Below are 24,783 nucleotides of genomic sequence, written 5' to 3'. Positions count from 1 at the left end.
ACCATTCATATTGAAAAGCTACTTTTAACAACAACAACAAAACATCCAACTGGCCAAAACACTTTTAAAATGTTTGTTCTTGAGAAAATGTTTGTTCTTGAGTCAGGCTCCGTGACATGGGTTTGTACCCCCACTTTTAGGTGACAAAAGCAGGGATCCCTTGAATTTAGAAGCTTGAGGCCTGCCTGAGAGATACAGTGAGAGATTGGCTCTCACACATGAAAGTTTCTCACTGTTCTCATTGCTACTAAAATCAAATGTGCCAAAACACTATACATTTCAGCTGAATAAAACTAAAAGTAATACTGTTAGTATTTATTAAGTTTAACATAAATTTGTTTGTATACAAAAATAATAATGTTTGGCCCTAAACCATGTCTAGTGTAGGAACAAGTGTAGCCAAAGGGCGCACTCAGCTGACACTCAGCCAGACAGGTGACAAGAGCTGCTCACGTGACTAGATGGCAGCAATGAAGCTTTTCTGAGTTAATGTCCTATCTAGGTAGGGGCGTTCTGGGCAATTTAGTTAGTCCCGGCTATGGCCTGAATCTGGAAGTACTATCAAGGCTGATAAAGACCTGCAAAGATGGACTGGCTCTTCGTCTTTGGACAACTGAAAAGAGTGGAGTTGAAAAGAATGTGAATTGTTCAGGCTTTGTGGGAAGATTGGAGAGGTGCAGAACGGACATCTTCCGAGCTACCATTACCTCTGCCTAACACTTCATGAAAGTGTTGGCAAAGTTGATCCCAGACACAGCCTGAACACACACTGGGAGCAATGTCACACAGCACCATGCCGTGGTCCCAGTTTGGGAGGGTATGGAACTTTGCCCGAAGCGACTGTATCCTGAGGGGGCATCTGTGGTATGTTCTGAAAACAGTAAGGAGGATGCTTCAGACTTGTGGGGGAGTGAACTTTTTATATGATTTTTTAAAAGATTTGTTTCAAGTGTATGAATGTTCTACTTACATGTATGTATGTGTACCATGTCTGTGTCTGATGCCTATGGAGGTCAGAAGGCAGTATCAGATCTCCTGGAACTAGAGTGACAGATGGCTGTGAACTACCATGTAGATGCTGAGAACCCAGGCCCTCAAGGGCTCTTAAGCATTGGGTCATCTTTCCAGCCTTGTATATTATGGGATGGATTTATGTTGTTGTTTTGTTTTTTTTGAGACAGGGCCTCATTCTGTAATCCAGGCAAGTCTTGAACTCACCCTGTAGCTAAGGATGACCTTGGATACATAGTGGCTTTAAAGCCAGCCAGGGCTACATGCTGTGTTCAAATGTTACCTTGGCATGTTATTAAGAGGTGACATGAATATTTTTATTTAATGGGGGGGGGGGGCTCTTGTGAAAAGTTGAAGCAACGAGGAGATACCACAGTTTTAATGTTTAAGAATCAAGTAAGCATTAAATCTTCCTATCCACCACAGGTGAGTATTGTCTAATAATCCATGACAATTATATTGGCAAGAGGAAGCCTAGTGATGCTCTCTGGCTCATGACATGGAGACTGGGAGATTGGCAAGATCCATCACCAGTCTGTGCCTTGTGGGCCTCCCGAGAGACTTAATTCTCAGAGAATCATGGAGAATATATCTTTCCTCCACCAGACAGGAGTGAAGAGTCTTTCTTCTATTTCCTGTCTTGTCCTTAACTCTGGGCTATCACCTCATGGAGAGGCCATAACTTTCCCCTTAGAAGAATAGCCTCCTGAGCTTATGACAGAGCTCCACCCCCACCCCAAGGCTTGGCCATCAGAGAGGCAACTAGAGAAGTCTCAGCCGGGCGTAGTGGCGCATGCCTTTTATCCCAGCACTCGGGAGGCAGAGGCAGGCGGATTTCTGAGTTCAAGGTCAGCCTGGTCTACAAAGTTAGTTCCAGGACAGCCAGAGCTATACAGAGAAACCCTGTCTCGAATAAATAAATAAATAAATAAATAAATAAATAAATAAATAAATAAGTGTCTCAATGCTGGTCTAGGACAGCCCTGAGGACAGACCTCGCTGACCTAGAACAGAGTAACTATTTCTAGCCTTCTCAGCAGACCCCTGTATCACCTGCTATGTCTTGGCTGGCGGACGACGACTGAGGGCTGGATAGGGGAATGCATATGTGTGTCTGTCTAAGGAGGCTCAAGTGAATGTCTAATTTTTTTCTTTTAATTTGTATTAACTGGCCCTAGAGGAGACAGAACTGAGAGGGTCAAATGTACAAACCCGAAAAAGACTTTGTGTGTTAACTGCTTAAAATACACATCTCTGCATGTGACGCAGAGAGAAAGCACAGCAGAAAGCCAAAGCGGGATGTTCCATTACTCTGTGTAACCATGTCTCTGCTAAGAATTTTTTTGGTTATATAAAAAATGAGAACAGAGTACACTGTAAAACAGGTGTCTACCCTCTGTGTTGAGGCCAACTTCTGTCTTACGGTTCTGGTGGCATGCACCTTGCTCTTAGGCAGAGATGTGAGCATTCTTACTCAATACCTCCTTGACTCAAGAATGAATTCGGTGACAAAATCTGGCTCTTAGGATCTTATAATCTAATCCCGGCACTGTTAGAGGGTGAAAGATAGGTACACAGCTTCCCACATGCTATACATGGATGCAGAAAAATAAGCAGACAGAACTAGGGAAACAGCTTAGTGGGTAAAGCGCTTGCCCTGCAAACATGAGAGAATGAATGTCATCCCTAGCACGCATGTGGAAAGCCAGATGTGGTCACACATGCCTGTAATTCCAGGACTGGGAAAGTAGAGATGGACGGATCCCTGGAGTTCCCTGGTCTGCAAATCTAGCCAGGTCAACAAGCACCTGGGGGGCTGTGAGGGGACGAGAGAGAGAGAGAGAGAGAGAGAGAGAGAGAGAGAGAGAGAGAGAGAGAGAGAGAGAGAGAGAGAGAGAGAGAGAGAGAGAGAGAGAGAGAGAGAGAGGCTGCTATGAAATAAAAGTAAAATGGAAAGCAATCAAGGAAGACATCAATCAATCTCTGGCCTCCGTACACGTGTGCATACAAATACACATGAACATACATGCACACAATGCAGTCTTATTTTATGCTTACCAATGATAGTATAGCTGTGAAGGAAACTTTTCAGTTTGTACGGCCACATAACCTGCTATAAATGTCAGTAAGCTGAGGGAAACAGCTGTGTTTTATACTATGCCATTCTGTCATTCGAAACATCACACCACAAATGAACTATTTTCTAAAGCCCTTTGGGCTAAGAAGAGCCAATAACCATTTTTCAGATAAAATACCACCAGATAAAATGCCGCTCACCTGGGTGGGGACTTCGGCCAGGCCCAGTTGTCACTCTTTTCCTGTGGAGCGAAAGAAAGTGCACAGCTGAGAGAGGAAGGTACTTATGGCTATGGTGGACTTCCTGCCTGCCCTTCACAACTAGAGCCCACCTTCAGTTTTGAGAGACAGCTCCTGGGAAGGACATTATTTGGGCCACAGTGTCCTTCCTCAGAGAGCATGATTCCTCAGAAACATCTTTATGTACACATGTGTTTTCCTTTCTCCATGGCTGGGTGGGAGAGGGCCTGACAGATGGCTGGGTAGTACTTTTTATACAGATTTCTAAGTAAGGTCTGCCTACTGCTCTCACACTGGTGAATTTATATTTCCATTTCACCTTCTGCTCCTTGGGGGAAGCTTTTTGGTCCCTCTGCTTTGTCACTAACATTTTGATGGAGGTTAGCTGGTGAGTGTGTGGGTATCTTATCATGGTCTTATCAAATGTCTACCATCCTCCACAGGCTTCCTTGACATCCATATTCTCCTTACTGAAGGATCTGATCAGATTCAGGTCTATTTCATTAGAAAGCCATTAGTATTTTTGGTACAAGTGTGTGGTTTAGAAACACCTTGACAATGGCTTGTATTTCATTTTCTTAATGAGAGCTTTTGGAAATAAAACTTTATGTTTCATAAATTCCATTGTCTCATCCAGACATTTATCTCACTGTTATATTGGTGGAAATTACTGATTTTTCAGACACAAGATTTTTTCTCTCTCTAAAAATGTTATAATTTAGCTCTCAAACTTAGACCTGTGGTTGACTTTAGATGTTTTGCCAGCGTGAAGAACTCAAAATGATTTTCAGTCTTGGCTATATTCATCTCAGGGCCAGCCAGGGAAGCCATCTTCCCAATTTACACTGACATCTTTGTTTCACACAAGCTGAACAGAAATGAAAGGTGTAATTCTGGGCCTTTATTCCATTTATCTGGTACAAGGCTTTTGTAAAGATGTTAAGCTACCAGTTTACACAATTTTTAAGAATTATGTTGCCTATAAACAAACAGTTTCCTGTTGTTCACTGTATGCCTTAAGCTATCATTACACTGGCTTTAGTACGATGTCAAAGGTGGTGAGAGTGGGTGTCCTCATCTGTTCCCAGCTCAGGGTGGAAGGTCACTCTTTTGTGATGAAAGTGTCAGAACAAAGAGATCTTCACAGTTTTCATCTTATTCTTGGGTTGTGGGTATTTTCTTTTTAATCAGAAGTGGGGTTTGAATATAGTCCACATGTGGTTTTTGTATGGGTTGGCATGATCCGAAGGTTCCTGGCCTTTATTCTGTTAGTATTTTATTATACAATTGACTTGCAGGTGTTAAATAACTGCGTTTCTAGAACAAACATCACTTATCACGGTGTACAATCCTATGTGTACGTTTACTAGTATGTGTTGGTTGGATGGTGTTCCATGTGTTTTGCTTGTTTCCTGGATATCTTTAGCTCACTATAGTCTTCTCTTGTGCTGACACTGTCTGGCTTCAGTGTCAAGTTCATCCTGGTGTCACCCGATGGCTTCCTCCCTCCTCTGAAACCTGAGTTTGTGTGAGATGGCTTTCTTCCTTCTCCTCCCCTTTTTCTTGTTTTCTTTATTTGAGAATTCCATACAATATACTTTAATTATAATCTTTCCTCTCCCTTTCAGACTCCACATAATGTTCTTTCTGTACCTTAGAAACAAAATAAAAACAAAATCAGAAGGACACACACACATGCACATACACATACACATGCACAAAAAAACCAAACAAGCAAACAAAACATGAAGTATGATTTGTATTAGTTAACTACTCCTAAGGATGAGGCCTGCCCAGGAGTGTGGGTGGCACAGAGATACTGTGCCACACACCACACAGACATACCACATAAAGACATAATACACTTCACACATTATATAGTCACACCACACACACCAAACTACACACCACATAGAAACATCACACAAACACACCAACACCTCATCTGCCATACACATGCACACACACACACACACACACACACATCACAGACCACACATGCACAGACCTAGCACACAAACTTACCATACACCCACTTCCTACACAGGCATACCCCATACCATATACATCACACACCACACAAACACCACTCATAGATACATACCACACAGATGCATCACATACCACATACAACCTATAGACAAAACACATACCACATAATGCACCATATGCCACATAAACACTACACATTACACAGAAACATCACACACCACAAAGATATATAACATATCATATAGTATATCACATATCATACATATAACATATATGCATTATTGCCATACATAGACACACATATTATACATTAACACAGCTATACTACATTTACATCATGCATCATCTACATTACATATCACACAGAAACACCATACATGAAAACACTGCACATATGCATATATACATTATACACTATGCAACAGCCACACTAAGTACGACATGTATACAGACCACACTACCCCACACACTCCCAATGAGTCTCAGGACAGAATCAACAGTGATATCAGTGCAAATCTGGAAGGTCTAGGGTACCTCCACACATTGGCCTCAGCCCTTCCATGAGCATGGCACGGAGGGACAGGCACACCTGGGGAAGGTCCCCCTTCTTCTGTAGAGGTAGCTCTTTCTCCTCTGCTGGATGTAAATTCTTCTTGAATCGAGTCTTCATCAGGTAGTCAAATGTGCTCATATTCTTAGTAACTAAAAAGGAGAGGGCAGGAAAGGACAGGGTCACTCAGCAGCCACGCAAAATATCGCACAGAATCTCATGTGCAGTATGCAGTCCACCTTGCCAGGGAATGACTGTCCTGCTTTGCATGTCCCAAGAACAGGAAGAAGACCATGTATGTCAGGCCAGACAAGCAATGTTCTGCATATTTTCTGTGAGACAGAACCTAACTGTTCCTATTGCCCAAGACAAAGCATCTAATTTAGCATAGAGATGTGGTGTCCCAGAGGAGTTGGACTGTGGGACCTCTCATGAGTCCCCTGCTTTCTGCATCATGACTGCGTCAGAACCTCCTGGGATGGCTCTGAGGGGGCAGGCTCAGGAAAGACGACTTTGTACAAGGATTATGGATGTCTATCATCTACTTAGGGGGCAACAGAAGTCCTGCTGGTAGAAATAATGGACCCCTGAGCTGACCCTGAAGTCTACTCATCCTATACCTGCTTCCCCTGACCTGTGTAGTCACTTCACCCGAGGTGCTCTTACTCAGAGAGTGCAGGGATAGCAACAAATATGAAGCACAGCAAGCAACCTTGGCACAGGCTGGGACTTTGGCAACCACACCCATCAGAAGCAATTTGGGTTACTTCAAGAAGATTGGGGTTTTTTTGTTTTTTGTTTTTGTTTTTTGTTTTTAAGAAGATAGTTGTAAGTGCCTATCTCAGCTCCACATTTCCAGGGAGGGGGTCTAATTTTTCAAAACCAACTTATACGGGGACAGGTGGTTTGCAAGTATCCTGAGGCACTACAGGGTCACCCAATTGCCCTATCTGTAGCTCAAGTAGCAGATGGGGTGAGCCACCTCATCCCCCAAAGGTCCTACAGAATTTGGCTTTATGCTATTAAGAGTGATGAATCTCCCTAGACCCACCCAGCTGTGACTCAGTCTTGTTAGCTCCCAGCACCTATGTCAGAGTAAGCCTGTGGGCCCCCACTTCCTTACATTCTTATTAAAAGATTACTTCTTCCCAGAGAAGGAAGCCAGCTGATGTCCAAGGATGAGTAATGTCCCCGTATGTCCTTTAGGTACCAACAGCTAGCTCTAGTGATGTATAGATTCTGCTCTTTCTCCACTGGATTCAACACATTGTTCCTCACCCAGCATGACCACACTCTTTCTCATCCCTCCATTGAAGGACCTTCAGCTTCCCACACTTACAGGGCATCGGGCCCTCAAATCTCCAGTCCATCTGGTGCCTGATAGAGGGCCATCCACATGGGTGCTTGTACCTTGAGAGATCCAGTCCTTGAGTGTAGGCTAGATCTACAGACTAAAGCTTTCAGTGAGCCTTATGCATGGCCAGGGTATTCTGCTGTCCTGCTCCTTCCATGAGGCCAGTCACTGTTGTGAGAAACTTTGCAGTCCATCAGGAAGGATCAGAGCAAAGTGGTAGATCAGTGACTCAGAAGAGCTACATCTGCCAGTCATCTTTCAGAGAGTTTAGAAGAAGAGTCTTATGGTGGTGGTGTGGGCATTGAATCCCAATGTGAGGGCCCTGAAGAGGACTCGGCTGAGCTGTGTTTACCTTGGCCCTACAGTGATGAGTGAGAGCTATAGTTTGGGGCAGGCTTACTAATATATAACAATAACCAGCGTGTCCTGGAAATACTTGGTGTCTAAACTCAACATGTTCAGCCTGACTCCGGTTCTTCCCTCTCAGAGGAACACTTTCTACTCTCCTCATACCGAACAACCCTATCATTAGTATCACACCAGTTCCAGCTGCCACTGGTCATAATTTGTCCTGTTCTCACTTGTCCCTATGAGCCTATCACGAGTGTCATTAGGAACAGTGGTATCACCTGCAGTACACTCGAACATGTCTCAGTAAAGTGCTATCTACACAGTGTGCCTCAATGCCATTGACCCCTCTCTACCAGAATGGGGATGACTCCAAACTTCTTCCACAGATGCAAAATTGCCCCTCCCTTACCTTGAGCTGACCTATGGTAGGCACAAAGTCCTTGCTATAAAGTGGAAAGGGAAAGTGGCTAACACTGAATTTGTGTTCCTGGTCAGTGTGGACCTATAATCTTCAAGACCTATGGGTGCAGGTTCTGTAGCGAGAACTGACATGACACCAGGTACTGGACCTAACTCTGAAAGAGAGGGAGGGACATCTAGATAAAGAAGAAAATGTGTTCTACATAAGGTCAGCTGCTAGGAAAGATGGCATTTCTAATAAATCTGAAAGCATTTAGACATGAGAAATAATGTTTTTTTATTCCTATTTATAAAAGTAGTGGAGAGCTTTAAAAGTAACCCAGATACATTATTCTGAGTGTTTAAGTCACAGAGAATATAAGATACTCTCCTAGCATATGGTGTTCTGTTGAAACATATAGGCTCAGCTAAAGTAAGTTTGAAGCTTGGTTTTCTCCCACTCTACAAGTGCATCCAAACATATATATACAAACACATTCCTATATACAACCTAAAAATATAACTTCAAATTAAAGCAACAAGATTTAATCCACGGGTCTTCACTATACTTGGAAAAGAGAGAGAAGGAGGAGAGAGAAGAAGAAAGGAGGAGGGGGACTGGGAGGAAGATGAGGAATATAAGTCTCAAGTCATCAACAATGCTGAAGTCACAAGTGTGTGTTAAGCTCTTTAGGTTTATCGTCATGCTTCTGGCAAGGACCATTGGTCATAAATGGGATCTTTCCATGGGAGAAGGCTAACACTCTGCTAGGCACTGTTATCATAGCCTTGGGCAGGGTCTGTACCACCATTAAGGTTTGGATAAGTGAAGCTGGAGGAAACCTGAACTGCAGGAGTAGCCAGGCCTACCATTGCAAGAGACCAAAGAAGTTTCCCTGCAGCAAAAACCATATGTACAGAAGAGGTGGCTCTAACTCAACATTTTCTTAGGGAGATGGTCATAATAGCATAAAAGTTGTCTGACACATATTTGTGGGTATAGAGTCTCCTCTTTGGCTCTATTTGGATGAGGGAAACCAGTCCTTTGAGCTTAAGTTTCATTGTTACAATTTCTGCTTGTTGCTTTCCTAAATCTTCCTGCTCCTAGTGTCCTATTCTTGCATAATAGTCATATTTCCTTAGCTCTGTGTATTTTAGTGTCTCCTGTGCTTTCTGTGGGCCTCTGAACATGAGTTCAGTTCCTTGCTGGACTTGCTGGACTTCTTTTGGTAACACTTTCCTATAGTCTGTCCTTTTTCGATGAACTCATCTCTGGCAAGGCTTCCCAAGGCACTGTCTCTCTCAAGACAGGTGAACTAAAGTGGCAAGACTAGAGTGGTACATACTCAGGTATAAGTGGAAGATGAGGAGGTGCCCAAGCATCACGAAGCTGGCAATAGCTAGTAGCAGTGCCATCACCGCGATGGAAAGGACTATGGGGGTCTTCACAGGCACAGGCCACAGTGAGAGGAACAGCAGCCATGTGTTCTCAGAGATGATCTCTACGAAGACAGAGAGACATGTCCATTCATCATCTATCCAAACTGCAGCACCTGTGGTCAGGTAAGCAGAGGGATAGCACTTGCTAGGGTGAGTGAGGACAGCCAGCCAGGGCATGGGTTTTGCCCTGCTCTATGGGCCCACTGGCTGTGGCTAGCACTATGATTCCCACTTTATTAATTCAGGATGATATAGAGACATTCCTGAATACTGGAATGCAGAGCCAGCCCCTCTCCTCACCCACCCCAATCACCTCACAGACATCGATGAAGACCAAGCCTTCTCCGTGCATTTCTTGAACACTGTTCACTACGGCCCTCAAGATCAAGACTGTGGATAAGGGATTTCCGAGGCTGTATGGCAGAACAGTGGAGGACCTGACCCAAGCCCAAGCACGTTGACCCATATCACATTCTAGAATGGTGCTAAGCTCTTTCTAGATTGAACTCTTACGTGTGCAATCTGAAAACGGAATACTATATGCTGCCTTGTGGGCTGGGCCACCAGATACCAACCCACAGATGTCTCTTACTCAGTCATGGCAAGGTGAACTCAAGCCCACAAGATGCTGAGCTCAGGCCATAGACTCTGTAGGGTCCTGGAATGGCAAACCAGGAAGTGATCTCCACTCATACTCAAAGAATCACAAGTCTACTCCTAGAAGTGATGTGCTCTACTTCTCTGCACTACATCTGATGTCGTGGTCAGTGGCCCCAGCGGGGTCACCATACTCTGATTTTCTCTATTCCCTTCCTTTTTCTTTCCTTTCCCTTTCTCTACTTGTGCAACATGGCAGTTGTTTAGGGAAATGCAATAACATTATTAACAAAGGGGCCATTTTTGTGTTTTCCAGAGCATGCTAAGGAGTACCAAGAAATTCTAAGTAGTTACAGGGGATACCAAAGCTGAGGTCCTTCCACATGAATCTCACAAAGCTCTTTCTTAAAAGAACATTCTGTCATGTTGGCTCTAGGGATGCCCCAAGACAAGTGGCACACAGGTCCCAACCTCTCCTGTAGCAGGACTTGGGTAGATGCCAATGGTGCTTGGAGCAGAGGTGGGCTGGCACCCCCTGTCCCATAGGATAACCAGAAAAGGAACATCCCACTTGTGTCACCTGTGTCAGTATCTTAGGGATGTTGTAACAAGTGATCATAAGCTGGTGGAACTTAGGCTATACAGTAACCCTCTCATTTCTGTAAGCCCTGAAATCAGAGGATGGCCCTTCTATCCTCTTCCTGCTCTGAGTACTCCTGGGCTTGTGGTCATATTGCCCAGCCTATGAGTCCTACCTCCATAGATCCTTTGCAAGTCTGTATTTTCTCTTGTTTCTCCTGAAGACATTGGCATTGGATTTGGGAACATGAGGGGCCTAGGATGAGCTTCTTAGCTCAAAATTTCTAGCCATATCCACAGAGACACTTTTTTCAAATAGTGTGCCATCTCATGTCTAGGTCAGGACTTGGACACATTTTGGAGGCCATGTTCAACCCAATCCCTTTCTTTCTTGCTTGTTTCAGAAATTTATGTCATGGGCTTGGACTTCTGGACCTATGTAATCATAGAATCACTGAGCTTCCCCTCAGAATCTGTGGCTAGACATATAAATTTTCTTCTGTTCCTGTCTACAAGTAGTTGTCTCCTACAAGATAGGCACCTGCTTTCTCCACCCAGCACTGCTAAATAGTCCACTGTCTAGGTGTTCAAGACTGACTGAAGGGTCAGGGTTATACCTCGTTCTAATCCCTGCTTTCAGGTCAACTGGAAAGTGAGGAAATATAGATGGGTTGAGGTGAGGCCTGGAAGCCTACGTCCTCGGCACATGGGAACCAGGCAGAAGCAGTCCCTGAGCATCAGATGGGTACCTTTATAGAGAGGATCCGTGCGAAGCTCATCAGGGTTGACAAAGTACTGGATGCAGATATAACACAAGATAATCATCACACCAAGAATCCCAACTGCAGCTGAGGCCACAGACCAGAAAAAGAACCTGCATGAGAGTATGCTGCTCAGAGATAAGCAAGTGGGAGGTTAGGACAGACTAACACCCAGCTGAGTACATGAGATCAACACACAGGCCTGGTGTGGTAATATGGAAGCACAGAACCCAAAGTCTATTGGTGTCTTTTCCTCCCTTACTCCTTGTGTTCTTTCAACCACGTCTTTCACATACTCTAGGTAGATTCTGGCTCATGATTGTATTTCTCCATGTTTCCCATAGCCTTATACCTGAGCCTGCATGTCCTTCCATCCTGTAGTCTAGACAAGAATGCCATTTCCATCCAATAGGAAAAGTTAATCCCCAAGATGGCAGACTAACACCTAGGTACACAGAACATCTTCCAGCAAGCGTGCTCTAATCATGGACACGTGGAAATCACAGCCTTTCTTGTTTTCTTGTCTTTGGTTTTGTTTTTGTTCTTGTTCTTGTTGATTCTGTTCCTCCTCCTCCTCTTCCTTTTCTTCTTCTACTTCTCCTTTATTCTTCCTTTTATTCTCTTTCTTCTTGTTATACTTCTTATTCTCCTTGTCCTTCCTCTTCTTGTTCTCTTTCTCCACCTCCTCATTGCTATTCTTCCTCTTCTCCCTCTTTTTTGTTCTCTCTCTTCTTGTTCTCCCTTTTTCCTTGTTCTTCTTCCTCCTCTTCTTTCCTCCTCTTCCCTCCTTCTCCTCTACCTTCTTCATTCATTGCCTTCCCATGCACTGTGTGAGCTTCTCCAGACTTTATTGTACCCATTCTGCAATATCCATATGGCTTGCTGTTTATTAGGACTGTGAGATGGACTTCTATTCAATTCTTGGACCAAATTATATCAAAATGCCATTGAAGGGTAAGAGAGGTGGCCCAGTGGTTAAGAGCACTGACTGTTCTTCCAGAGGACCAGGGTTCAATTCCCAGTATGTACATGGTGGTTCACAACTGTCTGTAACTCCATTTCCAGGGAGATACAATGCCTTCTTCTGACCTCTGAGAGTAAGAGATGCCCAGACCTACATGCAGACAAAACATCCTCATACATGAACTAAAAATAAAAATATTTAAAGCCAGGCAGTAGTGGTGCATGCCTTTAATATCAGCCCTAGGGAGGCAGAGACAGGCAGATTTCTGAGTTCGAGTCCAGCCTAGTCTACAGAGTGAGTTCCAGGACAGCCAGGGCTACACAGAGAAACCCTGTCTCAAAAAATAAGTAAATAAATAAATAAATGGTTTTTTTAAATGCCTTTGACTCCACTCATGCTTTCTCGGGCTTTGGAGAATGAGGGACAGAAAGTGAAGATGGTAAGAATCAGTGCTGACTAGTGAGAATGGGTGGTATCTTTATCACCCTCTGCTCTTCCCTTGACACCAGTTTTGGCACACAAAGGCCATGTCTCAATGCCACAGCAAGTGTGCTTTCTTCTGCCTTCTCACTACTCATGGGCAGACCACACCTCATGCAGAAACTGCTTGGTTAGCAAAAAAAAAACAAAAACAAAAACAAAAAAAAAACAACAAAAAAAACCAAAAAAAACCAAAAAACAACAAAAAACAAAAAACAAAAAACAAAAAAACAAAAACCAAAAAACCAAAAAATAAAACTCATGGTTCTCTGTGACCAGGCAGTAGGAGGCTCTCAAAGGAACAGTGGGAAAGAATCTCCTGGCTCATCCAGTCACTGTCAGAACCATGGCGATCATTTGAAGGCCACATTGAGGTGCTTAGTAACAGTAGTTGTTCCCTGGATGGACATCATAGTCCAGTGTGTTGTCAGGGCAGGGGAAAGAATGGCTTGGTGTAAGGGGCTACAATATCCTGTTCATCTTCAGAACTCTCAGGGCTGATGGACAGCCTAGGCCAGTGGGTTCTCAACTTGTGAGTCAAAACTCCTCTGGCAAACCTCTATCTCCAAAAATATTTACATGAATATCCATAACAGTAGCAAAATTACAGTTATGAAGTAACAACTAAAATAATTTTATGTTGGGGGTAACCACAGCATGAAGAACTGTATTAAAGGGTCACAGCATTAGGAAGGTTGAGTACCACTCATCTATGCCCAGTAGCTCTCTGGATTCTGCATTCATGAGTAGGGTGATGCCTTAAGATGGACTAGATGCTTTACTCCTGTGCTCAAGGGTCTAGCCACTGTTCTTCCATTGGTGGCCATGACATTGAGAAGGTAGATAGTTTTGAAGTAAGTTTAGGAGGCTAGGCCAGGCTTTGACCTACTGTTCATGATGAGCACTCTATTTATGGACTTTGTGAGTGTGAACTTGACCCACATGTTTAGGAACAGCCCCACCAAACACATATCAAACCCAGCAGCATAAGCAGTATGCCCTGCCATCGCTGTAAACAGAGACATGGCCCAAAGGTCATCCTTTCCCTGTGCTGTTCCCCAGAGTCTATGGCCCCCTCCACTCCATCACATGTCACCTATTCCTATGAATCCCAGGCCACAGATCCCTCCCCTAGGTCATAGCCTTGACCCTGAGAGTGCCTCACCAGTAGTTTCTCCTGCCCACGCAGTTGTTCAGCCATTTGCAGTGGTGGTCAAAGCCAGAGACACATTTGTTGCAGGCGCTGCAATGTTTGGCTTTTTTGCTCCTGGAAGAGAAATTGGGAGAAACAGCTTGTTAGCCCCAAATGCACCATGAGAACCATGTGTCTACCATGAAATGGTGGGAGGGGCCTCCATCTGAAGACAGTGGGGAACTGGAAGTCTGTAGAAAAGACAAGGCCATCTTGGGCAGAGAGATGAGCCTATGCCCATGGGCATTATTCCTGGAAGGTGAACCCAGGACTTCCCTGTAAGTAGGCTTGTTTGCTAGATGGGAGCCTGAAAGTTCTATCTAGGAGTTGAAGGCTGGTAGTTCACCCAGTGCCTACAGTGCCTTCCTGTAGCCAAGTCAGTGTGCTATCCTGCTCAGGTTCCAGGGACTTTGGACCTCATCAGGCATCAGTTGAAATTTCCTTCCGTCCTCCCCAACTGGAAACGTGAGATTTATCAGAAAAACCACAAGGATGTAGCATGCTTGCACCCCCACCCACCCACCACCACCACCACCGCCACCACCACCACCACCACCACCACCATCACCACAAAGGGCCTGTGTGTAAAAGATGACCTGAGAAAGACAACACTGGGCCTCAGACTGCAGCTCTTCACACCAAGGGAGAGAGGTATTGGGAACTGGGAGGCAGAACTGTCAGCCTATAGGGTAGGGCAGTATAGTGCAGCCTGCTAGAAGGCTGTGAGCACATGACTGAGCCCTCCATGGAGTGCCACAGAAAGCTAGTGCCCAGCAGCACCAGGCTCATCTGGGCAACTGTGGGGCCACGGGTCAGCAGGACTCTATACCCAAACTCCGACTCCACTCACGCGGTAACCTCACACAGGTGGCAGTACTGGTTCTGAATCACGTGTGTGTGTTTGGACCTGTCGAAGGCCGGCACAGGCTGCGTGTAGTCCTTTTTGAGTCGGACATTGGTGTCAGCTGGATCGATGGTAATTGCGATCAAGTGCACGATGAGGTGGAATATGAACACCCCACCCATCACCTGGGCTGTCAAGGAACACACAGCCCTGAACCTGGCTGACATGATGAAAAGTGTCTCCCAGTAGAACAGACAGTGTCAGAGACTAAGGAAAGACCCTGGGACTCCTAGTCATTGATGCCTGCAGCATCCGAGAGCATATCCCATAGAGACACTTACTTTGGAGAACCAGACAAGCCAGCTAACTACTGGCCACACTGTGCATAAGCCCTGAAATGTCTTATGTGGCCAGGGACAAAGAAAAGCCTTCAAAAAGAGCAGTTTATACCTTGGAATGATAGCTTCAGCGGCTCAAAGTGGTTCACCTGGTGGTGGGTGTTTTCCATATGGGAAAGGCCTAGGATATAAGTAGGACTAGGCCAGGCCAGACCATGCAATATTATGTGGGTTCCATTGGCAGTAGAGTTACTGTTGGCCACAACACAGGATATGTTCACCAGAAACATGGTTAGGCAGCAGTTGGCGGGTACTCTCCAACCTCAGTTTGAGTTAGAGCTTCAGGGACCATGAGATTCTCAGGAACCTTTGGGTTTTGCCCATCTAAGCCTATGTGACCACAAGAAGAAGGTCTTTGTCCCCTCCATTCCTCCTCCTGTCCCTGGGATAATATACAAAAGGAGGTACTAAGTACAGAGGCTTCCCCTCTCTTCCCCTGATTTCTGGGCCAGGTGGACCAGTATTTACGACATCTCTAAAGGAAGCCAACAAAGTCCCATGCCCAACAGCCTAAGCTTGTGCCAACAGGCAGGCTACCTTGTGCCAAGGCAAGAGAAAGGCCATAGGCATATACAAGAGCCTCTGCAGGGATTTTAACAGGACATGGATAGTTAACTCAACAAGAAGCCCCTTTTCCCAGCCCTTCTAAGAGCTCAAAGTTGCTAGCCTGGCTTGTAGTGCTGATTTCCAAAGCCATCCTGCATGCTAGGGTTGGATTTTGTGGATGACATGTGTTGGGGGGGAACCTTAATGAAGGTCCCAAAAGAATCAGTGATGTAGGATAATCCTGCAAGAGGCCCGTATGCTGACCCAAACCCTGGTGCGGGCCCTGTCTTGCTCTCTCCATCTTCCAGCATGAACTGGGCAGTATGCAGGATTCTGGACATGGACACAGGACTGAGAAGCAGGTTCAGAGCACAGAGAAATGACTGTGAGGAAGACAGAAAGCTGTATTCCAGGAGGACCAGAGTAGGAGCTGATGCAGGACTGGATGTGTGTGTGGCTGCGGAGGCTTTTAGTACCTGATCTATTTATTGTAGACCAGATTGCAGCTATGGTATAGGTCAGTGGGGCTGGGCACAGGGTAACTCACAGCTGTTGATGCTACCATGACAAGAGTATGGTCCAGCATCTGTTCCCACTCCTTGAAGCTAATTTGAGGGCTAATATGCTTCCCTCGTGGCGATGGGTAATAAGGAGCATGTTCAGAACCCGGGACATTGGTGGGTGAGGGTCCAGGACATAGGAAGTCTTATACTGCCTGGGTTCTGTCTCTTTCCCTGTGACACTAGAACAGACCAGTTCTAATAGAAACCAGTAGGCAGATAGAAAGCCCAAGAGGCAGGGCAAGTGAGGAGCAAGTGAGGTAAGGCTGATGTCAACTGCACAGGCCCTCTGTGACTATACCTCATGATACCCTCATATCTTCTCCAAACCACCAGCATCCATACTCATATTGTTGGGGCCTCCTGGAACACAGGCCAATTATAGGGAGGTTATGGCTGTAAAGTAGTTCTCAGGGTACAACTAAGCCAGGTTCCCTTGTACCTGAACCTACCAAAGAGACCCCAAAGGACAACCAGTCCCCAGCCGTCACATGGAGTACCAGGAGGCCACCCTAAAAGCATTTATCTGTCACAAAAAAACCCCTCTGGTCACAGAGGGGACTCAGATCTCAGCCACAATCTTCAATCTGTCCATCTAGAGCATGGAGCTTGCTTACAAAAAACAAAGTTACAGCACATCTTTTATCACATTCTCCTGTGCAAAGCTTGTCCAGGAACACTCTGCCAGCAAACTTTTTACCACTCAGTGATATTCCTGTCACCCATAGGAATCATGCTGGTGACCTTACTCTATTATATTTTGTCTCAGATGACCTGGTTGGCCACTCCCTACCACACACCAAGGTGACATTCCCAAGAGGGAACCCAGAAGAGAAACTTCTTCAGGATCTGCCCCTGTCTTCTCTAGAGCCTTGTCTCAGTGGATAGCTAAATGTGAAAGAAGCAGGGTGAGGTGTCCTCCATGGAGGCCTCCCTCCAACTCCCTCTGGAAGTTTCCATGTGGGAGCCTATGAGAACCACAGCTGGCTGGAACATTCCCTAGCAACAATCTGTGTTTAGTAAACAAACAAAGGAAGGGCGCCAGCTCAGGACACCACCCTTCTTAGCCTCCTCGAACTAGTGACCTCTCCCTTGTCCTGTTTCCGCAGGAAGAGGGGAGGCCCAGGAGGCGTCAACATTCTGATACTGTCTGGATTCGTGATTCCTCCAGGGCAAATTCTGTGGCTGAGCTAAAACAGCAGCCTAAGACACGCTGTTTGATGGCCGCCGCCGCCCCCCCCCCCCCTTAGTTCACATTGCCTTGGCACAGCCCAGGACTCAAAAAAAAAAAAAAAAAAGAAGATTTCTAGGCTAAAGGTTTGGTATTGCACCGTGGGTCCTGTTGACTAAACTGTGTTTATTATCTAGCCCTTTGTCAGAAGGGGAGGAGTCCCACTGGCGACAGGACCCTCACAAGCCACCAGCCTGGTGAGCCCTTTCTTATCTGAACCACAAGAAGGATCTTCAGGCTTGTCTCTGGCCTCAGTGTTTCCTAGGATCCTCTCCACAGAAAGTCCTAGCTCTTCTAATCCAGCCCCTCACTTCCCAGCCCCTCATGGTGCCTAGCAGGTGCCAAATGATGCTAGTGCCCTCTAGTGGCTACAAACTAATACTAGTTTGAGCATAATGCCAATGCAACCAGGCTCCCAGTCAGGATAGTAAAAGAATTTCGGAGCTGAAAAGCCAAGAAGGCTGTAGGAGCTCCAGTGTCTCTGGACAAAAGCTTAGACTGAGCTACCAAGTTGGTATAGCAGGGCTCGGGGAAGAACGGGAGCTGAGGCATTTAGGTGTATGGCAGGAATGGCCCACTGCAGCAAACACAAAACCACCTGAAAGGATCCAGGGCCAAACAGGGCCAAGTTAGGAATAAAAAGAAGAAAGCAGTGATTATCAGGCAGTATGTGTCTCCTTAACATATCCACATCCTGACACCATCGTTGGCAGACCTCATTTGCAACAGAGTCATCACAAACCAGGTAAATGAGGCCACTGGGAAGAATCCTGTCCAGACCTTTAAAAAATGGCAACTGTAGACCAACAAGGTGATTCAACAGCTCAAAGGGCTTTCTGTGGAAGTCTGACAGCCTGGATCCTGGATCTCTAGAGAAAGAGAACCGAATCCTGAAAGTTGTTCTCTACAGGGATAGTGTAGAGGGCTGTCCCTGATTGTGTTGCCTGCCTGTGGATCCTGTTCTGGGCTGCCTTGCCTGGCTTCAGAGGAATATAGGATGTGCTGGGTCCTGCGGTGACTTGATGTGTCAGGATGGGTTGGTACCTGGGGTGGGGGTTTCTCCTTCTTGGAGGAGAAGGAGAGGATTGTGGGGAGGGGCTGTGTGAGGGGGGGCTGGGAGGAGAGGGGCAGCTGCAATTGGGATGTAAAGTGAGCAAATAAATTAATGGGAAAAAAAAGATAAGAAAGTTGTCCTCTGAACTCCACATACATGCTATGGTGAACGGACCACACACACAATATTTTTATGGGAAACATAGCAGACTGAATTCCCATGGCAGAAGGTGGGCCAACATCAGAAGACTGCATTCCCAGGCCATGGTAGTACTGGGTGACAGAGTACTACCCAGTGTCTTTCAAGAGAATGTGGAAAGATGAAAGGCAGGGAGGAAAGCTCCCTTTACAGGGCATAGATGGACAAGTTCAGGAAGGATGGCCGATCTAGAGATTTAGCACGGACTGTAACTAGGCTCCCACAGGTACTACACACTAATGGCAGCGGGTTGTGTTAACACCTGTATCATACTCTTGCTGAAACTTCCTGGTCAACCTGACAGGCCACGGGCTACCTAACATCTCAGAAATGCCACAGCCAAGCTCAGACTGGCAATCGCCATGCTCCAGTAAGGAGACAGAGAGTTTCTATCCCTACATTCAAGACTCAGAGCTGACTAGATTCTGGGTTTTTTAAACTTGTATAAGGGGTGTTTGGGAGACATTAGAAATTGCTGAACTATTGCCTGTTTTTTACCCATGCTAAGGCATTTAGTGAGGGTGCCATGTCTGGTGTTGCATAGAAAGAAGCAGGGCATTGAGCTATGGGCTGATGACTTCAGTATAATCTCTTATCCCTCGACATGGTTGTAGGCCCAGGAGGCCAATAGCCTACATTAAAGAGCACACAGGAACTTATGGCATCACTTTTCAACTCTGCAGACCTAGGGGGCTTGAGGGCTCTTGGTTAGAGGAGGCTACCCCAGACAGATGCTATTGGGGGACAGAGGGCCTGGGTGTCAGGACACAATGGAGGCTCAGTAGGCCAACAACAAGGTCTGGAAATTCTGGAGGACAAAGGAGGGTACAGCAGAGTTTGTGGGCTCCATACTAGGTATAGTGAGATGGGCCACCACTCAGAGTTGGAACTTGTCACCCTGATGAGAAGAGAAGGTTGGTGGAGTGCTGTGTATTTCAATAACATGACTCAGGTAGCTACACCTTTCTGTATCCCTCCATGGTGGACATTTGAACTTCCACATGGCTTAGTCTCTCGTGGTTTGAATGCCCACTCTATTTTGGTGACCATATAGAACCTGGGCTTTAGCAAAGACTCCTTTTGGAAGAGGATGCTGCTGGCTATTTGGATCCTGGCCATGGGGGAGCCAGGGATCTGAAGCTCTTCACGGAACCTGTAGTTGATGCCTGCAGGACATCCTCAGCCTGTCTCTCCCAGACAAGACCTGACATTGCAAGATCAATTGAGTAAAAGTGTGTCCAGGGTTCACATGTCTGGAATATATGTGCCCGGGATGTGTGCATATTCAGAGTGCATGTGCCAGGGTTATGGGGGCAGGGGTTCTTGGTCACAAGTGTGCTTGAAATGTACATATGCCCAGAGCATGTGTATCTGGGATATGTGCATATATGCCTGGAATGTGTATATGCTCAGGATGCATGTACAGGGTGAAGAAGTCTTCCCAGGATGCGTGTGTGCCTGTGATGCGCATACTGAGATGTATATGTGGTCAGGGTGAATGAATGTACCTGGGATGTAAGTATCACAGATACATGCACGTCCACAATGTGGACATATCCCAGGACATATCCCAGGATATGTATTTCCAGGGTTGCACATTGCCAGGTTGTCTGTGGGCTCACAGTGTACCTTCCAGAGGCATCTTTGGTTTATCTCTAAAAATAAGTCTTCTATGTAGCAAGACTACATGAGCAACTGCTCTGGGAATACAGGCAATGAGTGGCCTTCTTAGTTATGATTTCTATTGCTGTGATGAAAGCATCATGACCAAAGCCACTTGGGGAAGAAAGGGTTTATTTCATTGTACATTTCCAGGCAATAGTCCATCACTGAGGGAAGTCAGGGCAGGAACTCCAGCAGGACAGGAACCTGGAGGCAGGAACTGAAGCAGAAGCCATGGAGGAACACTGCTTATTGTCTTACTTATTATGGCTTGTTCAGTTTGCTATCTTATGCCATCCAGGACAACATGGCCCAGGGAAGGCATGGTCCACAGTGGGCTGGTCTCTCCCGCATCAATTATCAATAAAGAAAATTACCTACAGACTTGCCTATGGGCCATTTTCTCAATTAATCTTCCCTCTTCCAAAATGACTCTAGCTTGTGTCAAGTTTACAAAACTACCCAGCACAGTCCCCAAACTTTCAGGAAAAATATAGTAGCATAACCCTAAGTATATGTTGAGGAAGCCAATGACCTGCATTTCCACTTAAAGGTGAGAATCCCAAAGTTAGTTGAAAGAAGGAATAATAAAGATAAAAGCTGGAAAATTAAAGATAAAAAGAGGCCAACAGTCAAGAAAAGTAGTAAACTGTAAAGGTGTGTCTCTATAAGAAAGCCAGGGTGGTGATGCACACATGCAATTCCAGCATTGTAGAGGCTGAGGCAGGAGGACTGGATGTTCACAGTAAGTTTCAGGTAAAAAGAAAGAGGGTGGGTGAGGAAGGAGGGGGAAGAAGGAAGGAAGGAAGGAAGGAAGGAAGGAAGGGAAAGAGGGAGGGAGGGAGAGAGGGAGGGAGGGAGGGAGGGAGGGAGGGAGGGAGGGAGGGAGGGAGGGAGGGAGGGAGGGAGGCAGCCAATGAAGACATGTTACTATATGTCCTGAATGTAATACACACCTAATTCTATCACTTGAGAGGCTGAGCCTGGAGGACCACAAGTTGATAGCCATATTGGGCTATACAGAAAATCCTGTCCAAAAAAATTGTATCCTTCAGAGAGAAAATGAAAAGCATAGGACATATTGAGACTAATTTTATTCTAAGAAATTTGACATTTTCTTAGACATTCTAAGAAATTTCATGAGAAACACACCTTACTAAAATGAACATAAGATGAAGCAGAAAACCTGAATAACTTTTTGCCTGCTACATTGAATTCATTCTCAAAAGACTTCCCACAAAGAAGTCTCTAGCACTACGTAGAAAAGAACCAGACACAGCTGAACTGGGAGACATTCTGCTCCAGTTTCTTCAACCAAAGACCTAGAGGTGCCACACTGTGGGAAGCTTCACGTACCAACTACAAGTTATGCTACAATCAGTGCCCTGGGTTCAATCCCCAGGACTCCCTGTAAAATAATAAAGAGAACTGTGGTACTGGTAATAGGGATATTAGGAAATGAGTGATGGAGTTTGCTGTGTGCATTTCCAGGAAGATAATAGTATAGTGGTTATGAGTGTAGGAGCCAGGTCCCAATATAAACCACAGCACTTATGTGTGATAGTTTCTGACATCTGATGTTTTGGTTTTTTTTTTATTTTTAAAGATGCTCCCCTGAACATGCATGTAATAAATGAAAGACTTGCCATTTCTAACTGCTGTCATGGGTGACTGTGAGATACTACTGTATCCATTCTCAGCAAAGCTGACCCCCAAGATGTGACAGTATCTGCCCTGGCTCTTGTAACAGTCACTTGGCCCTGTGTCCTGAAAGGTCTCCTTCCACTACTCACATATGCCTAGTTCTCCTAACTCCTCGGACCTGCGGAATGCCATCCAAAGCAAAGTCCTCTATAGAGAGCCTACACCCAGAGTATGTAATGCCGCCCAGGTCTCAACTATGGCTTGTGGATGCAATTTCCTGAGCATAGGTCCACTTTGCACCACTGTGGCACTGGTTCTAAGTGGATTGACCCCTAAGGGTCTGGTCTCCCTGATCAAATGCCCACCCTGATATACACCATGCCATAAAGAAGTGAGTATGGATCTAGATCTTCCCACTGCCCTGGGGAACCATCTCTAAAGGCCTGTCCAGGAGCAGGGCTCCTGTCTACTTTCCATGCTTTAGGGATGGGCTCTATAGGGCTAACCAAGCACACTAGCAGGCTGTGAGTCAGTGACAGCCAAGTTATATGCTTCTGAAGTCCTTTCTTATTGATTTGGCTACTCTGTGAGTCAACAGAGAAGGGCCTTTCTGTACACTGTAAGAAATATGTGACTGCAGTCTATACCTGCTTCCCTTTCCTTGGGTCACCACTTCCAGGAACCCTACTTGTCACTTTATATCTAGCAGACTCTAACATTCAATAGCAAGAACACCTTCTATCAGGAAATATGGGGTCATAGGGCTGACTTCAGGGCCACAGGAACTAATAGTCTAGGCAGAGACAGAGCCCACTGCATAGGCATGATGGGACTCAGGGCAATTCTCTTGAAGACCTTCAGAAACCCTCCCCCTTCCAAAAGACATGTAGCCCAGGGGCCCACCCTTCTAGTACAAAGGATACAATATTGGCAGCATATTTCCAGCTATATGGCAGAAAGGGGATGAAGATCCCAAAGGTGACAATGGACATGGCCAGGTAGGTGATCCAGGATATTGCCTGAAAGGAGTGGAGGGGTGGTGACCAGCCATTCACCCTAGACAGAGGGCGTGGTAGGAACTTCTTCACATTGTTTTCCTGGGCTTCTGGGAGGACCCAGTTCTTGTTGATGCCACAGATGTTCATCTGAGAGACATAAAGGGCACAAAGCTGTCTATTCCTGGTCATAGAAAGAATGTCTTGCAATACCACTTGTCATTGTCAGGGGGTTACCAGAACCTGGGCCAGAGCTGATATCTATATGACTAGGGTTTGCAGGAGATCCCTATCATGACAGATAGGTTTGCAGCTCCCAAAATAGTGGGCACAAGGCTGAGTATGTCTAACCCACACCTCTGTGAGCCCATATTTTCATGAATAGACCCCTTGGTTAGGTCAGATATGCAAGAGTACCACTTCTCTCCTTGACCCAATTCTGTCCCAAATGTTCAAGTGACGAATATTAGAAAAGACATAAAGAGAACAACACTGAGGTCTTCTTATATAAGAACCCAAATGCACCCACTTTCATAAAACCCTACTTCCCAGTACACTTCCTTCTAGAAAGGTACTGCTGTCAAGGGAGAGCACTCGAGAGGGGGCTCAGGACAAGGAGAGCAACGGTACACTGATTTCACAGGGAAAGGGACCTGGCAGTGAGCCAACAAGATGAGCCCCCATCTTCCTACCAGTCCCAAAGTTTAGCTTTGATAGCTGCTGTGTGGGGATATACATATCACACAAAGCTGCACACCACACATAGAACACACAGCTCCACAACATGCAGAGAGCACCACTCCCTACATCATACGTGTGCACCACACAAGTCTCAGGTCCCCGGCAATCCTCCTTTTTGCTACCTGGCATGCTCAAACTATCTCCTCTTCCTGGCTCTGTCTATATTCTGCCTGTGATACCTGTCAACATCCCCTGGCTTGTCTCCCTCAAAGTTACACCCCACCATCTGAACTGGAGTTTCTTCATTCATTCATCTCATAATATGATAATTGACCCTCTCAAAACTTGAGGATTAAGGATGTGTGTGAATCTGGTAAGCTATGAGCTGTGATCTTAGATTCAAGAGTCAAAGGTGATGGGAGCGTCTAGCATCTGTGACTATTTGACTCAGGTCTCTTGCTTCTATACTCTTCACTGTAGGCTTCAGTGTGGAACCCTGCCATGACTACTAACACAGCTATAGCTAGCACTCCCAGAACTTCTTATATGTTACCCGCAGCCATGGATTCTGTCTTTATATGTGGCCTTAGGTACCTCCTCCCATAATTCTCTTTGAACTGTCCAACCCAGCTGTTATCTATTCATCATGTTCATGATTTCACATCAGTGCCCTTATTTCTCAGGCGCTTTCCCAGTCTTGAATCTCTCATTGTATGTCCCCCATGGAGAGATTCATCAGACAGAAATCTTGCTAGCTCTAAGAAACCAAACAGGTTACATGATAGCTGGGGTCTCCAGTGGGCTGAGTTCCCACCCGTGAGGCTCTCATTCAGGGAGTTATGAGTTGGAACGTTACTGCCTTTGGCTAGTGTCTACTCTGCATCCTTACCTCTTTCATCAGGTTGAACAGCACTTCTTGCTCAGTGCTGACATGTTAAACAGTGGTAGGGCGTTCCCACGAACAAAGCGGATACAGAACACCAT

The 24,783-nt window shown here is 45.7% G+C and overlaps 1 protein-coding gene across 3 annotated transcripts in view; it reads right to left on the bottom strand.

Annotated features, from left to right (window-relative positions):
• The window catches only part of Zdhhc11 (zinc finger, DHHC domain containing 11), a 29,140-nt gene extending 4,373 nt beyond the window's left edge, over nucleotides 1-24,767 (bottom strand). The window contains exons 1-8 of one of the 3 annotated variants that reach the window (NR_153830.1): nucleotides 24,689-24,767; nucleotides 23,047-23,268; nucleotides 14,837-15,015; nucleotides 13,960-14,061; nucleotides 11,339-11,463; nucleotides 9,320-9,475; nucleotides 5,854-6,021; nucleotides 3,289-3,329 (exon numbers count right to left, since the gene is read on the bottom strand). Coding sequence is in view for 2 of the 3 variants with exons in the window: in NM_027704.3 (NP_081980.1) it covers nucleotides 3,289-3,329; nucleotides 5,909-6,021; nucleotides 9,320-9,475; nucleotides 11,339-11,463; nucleotides 13,960-14,061; nucleotides 14,837-15,015; nucleotides 23,047-23,268; nucleotides 24,689-24,697 (947 nt within the window). In the remaining variant the exon portion in view is untranslated. Of the gene's footprint in view, nucleotides 1-3,288; nucleotides 3,330-5,853; nucleotides 6,022-9,319; nucleotides 9,476-11,338; nucleotides 11,464-13,959; nucleotides 14,062-14,836; nucleotides 15,016-17,134; nucleotides 17,495-23,046; nucleotides 23,269-24,688 lie in introns of those variants that run through there. The other 2 variants (NM_027704.3, XM_006517377.4) reach the window with 2 other exon arrangements.
• Between the last annotated feature and the right edge of the window lie 16 nt (nucleotides 24,768-24,783).

The sequence above is a fragment of the Mus musculus genome, chromosome 13 (assembly GCF_000001635.26).
Source record: "Mus musculus strain C57BL/6J chromosome 13, GRCm38.p6 C57BL/6J".
NCBI lineage: Eukaryota > Metazoa > Chordata > Mammalia > Rodentia > Muridae > Mus > Mus musculus.
Note: the sequence above shows the minus strand (reverse complement) of the source record. Positions and strands in the feature narration are given on the sequence as shown.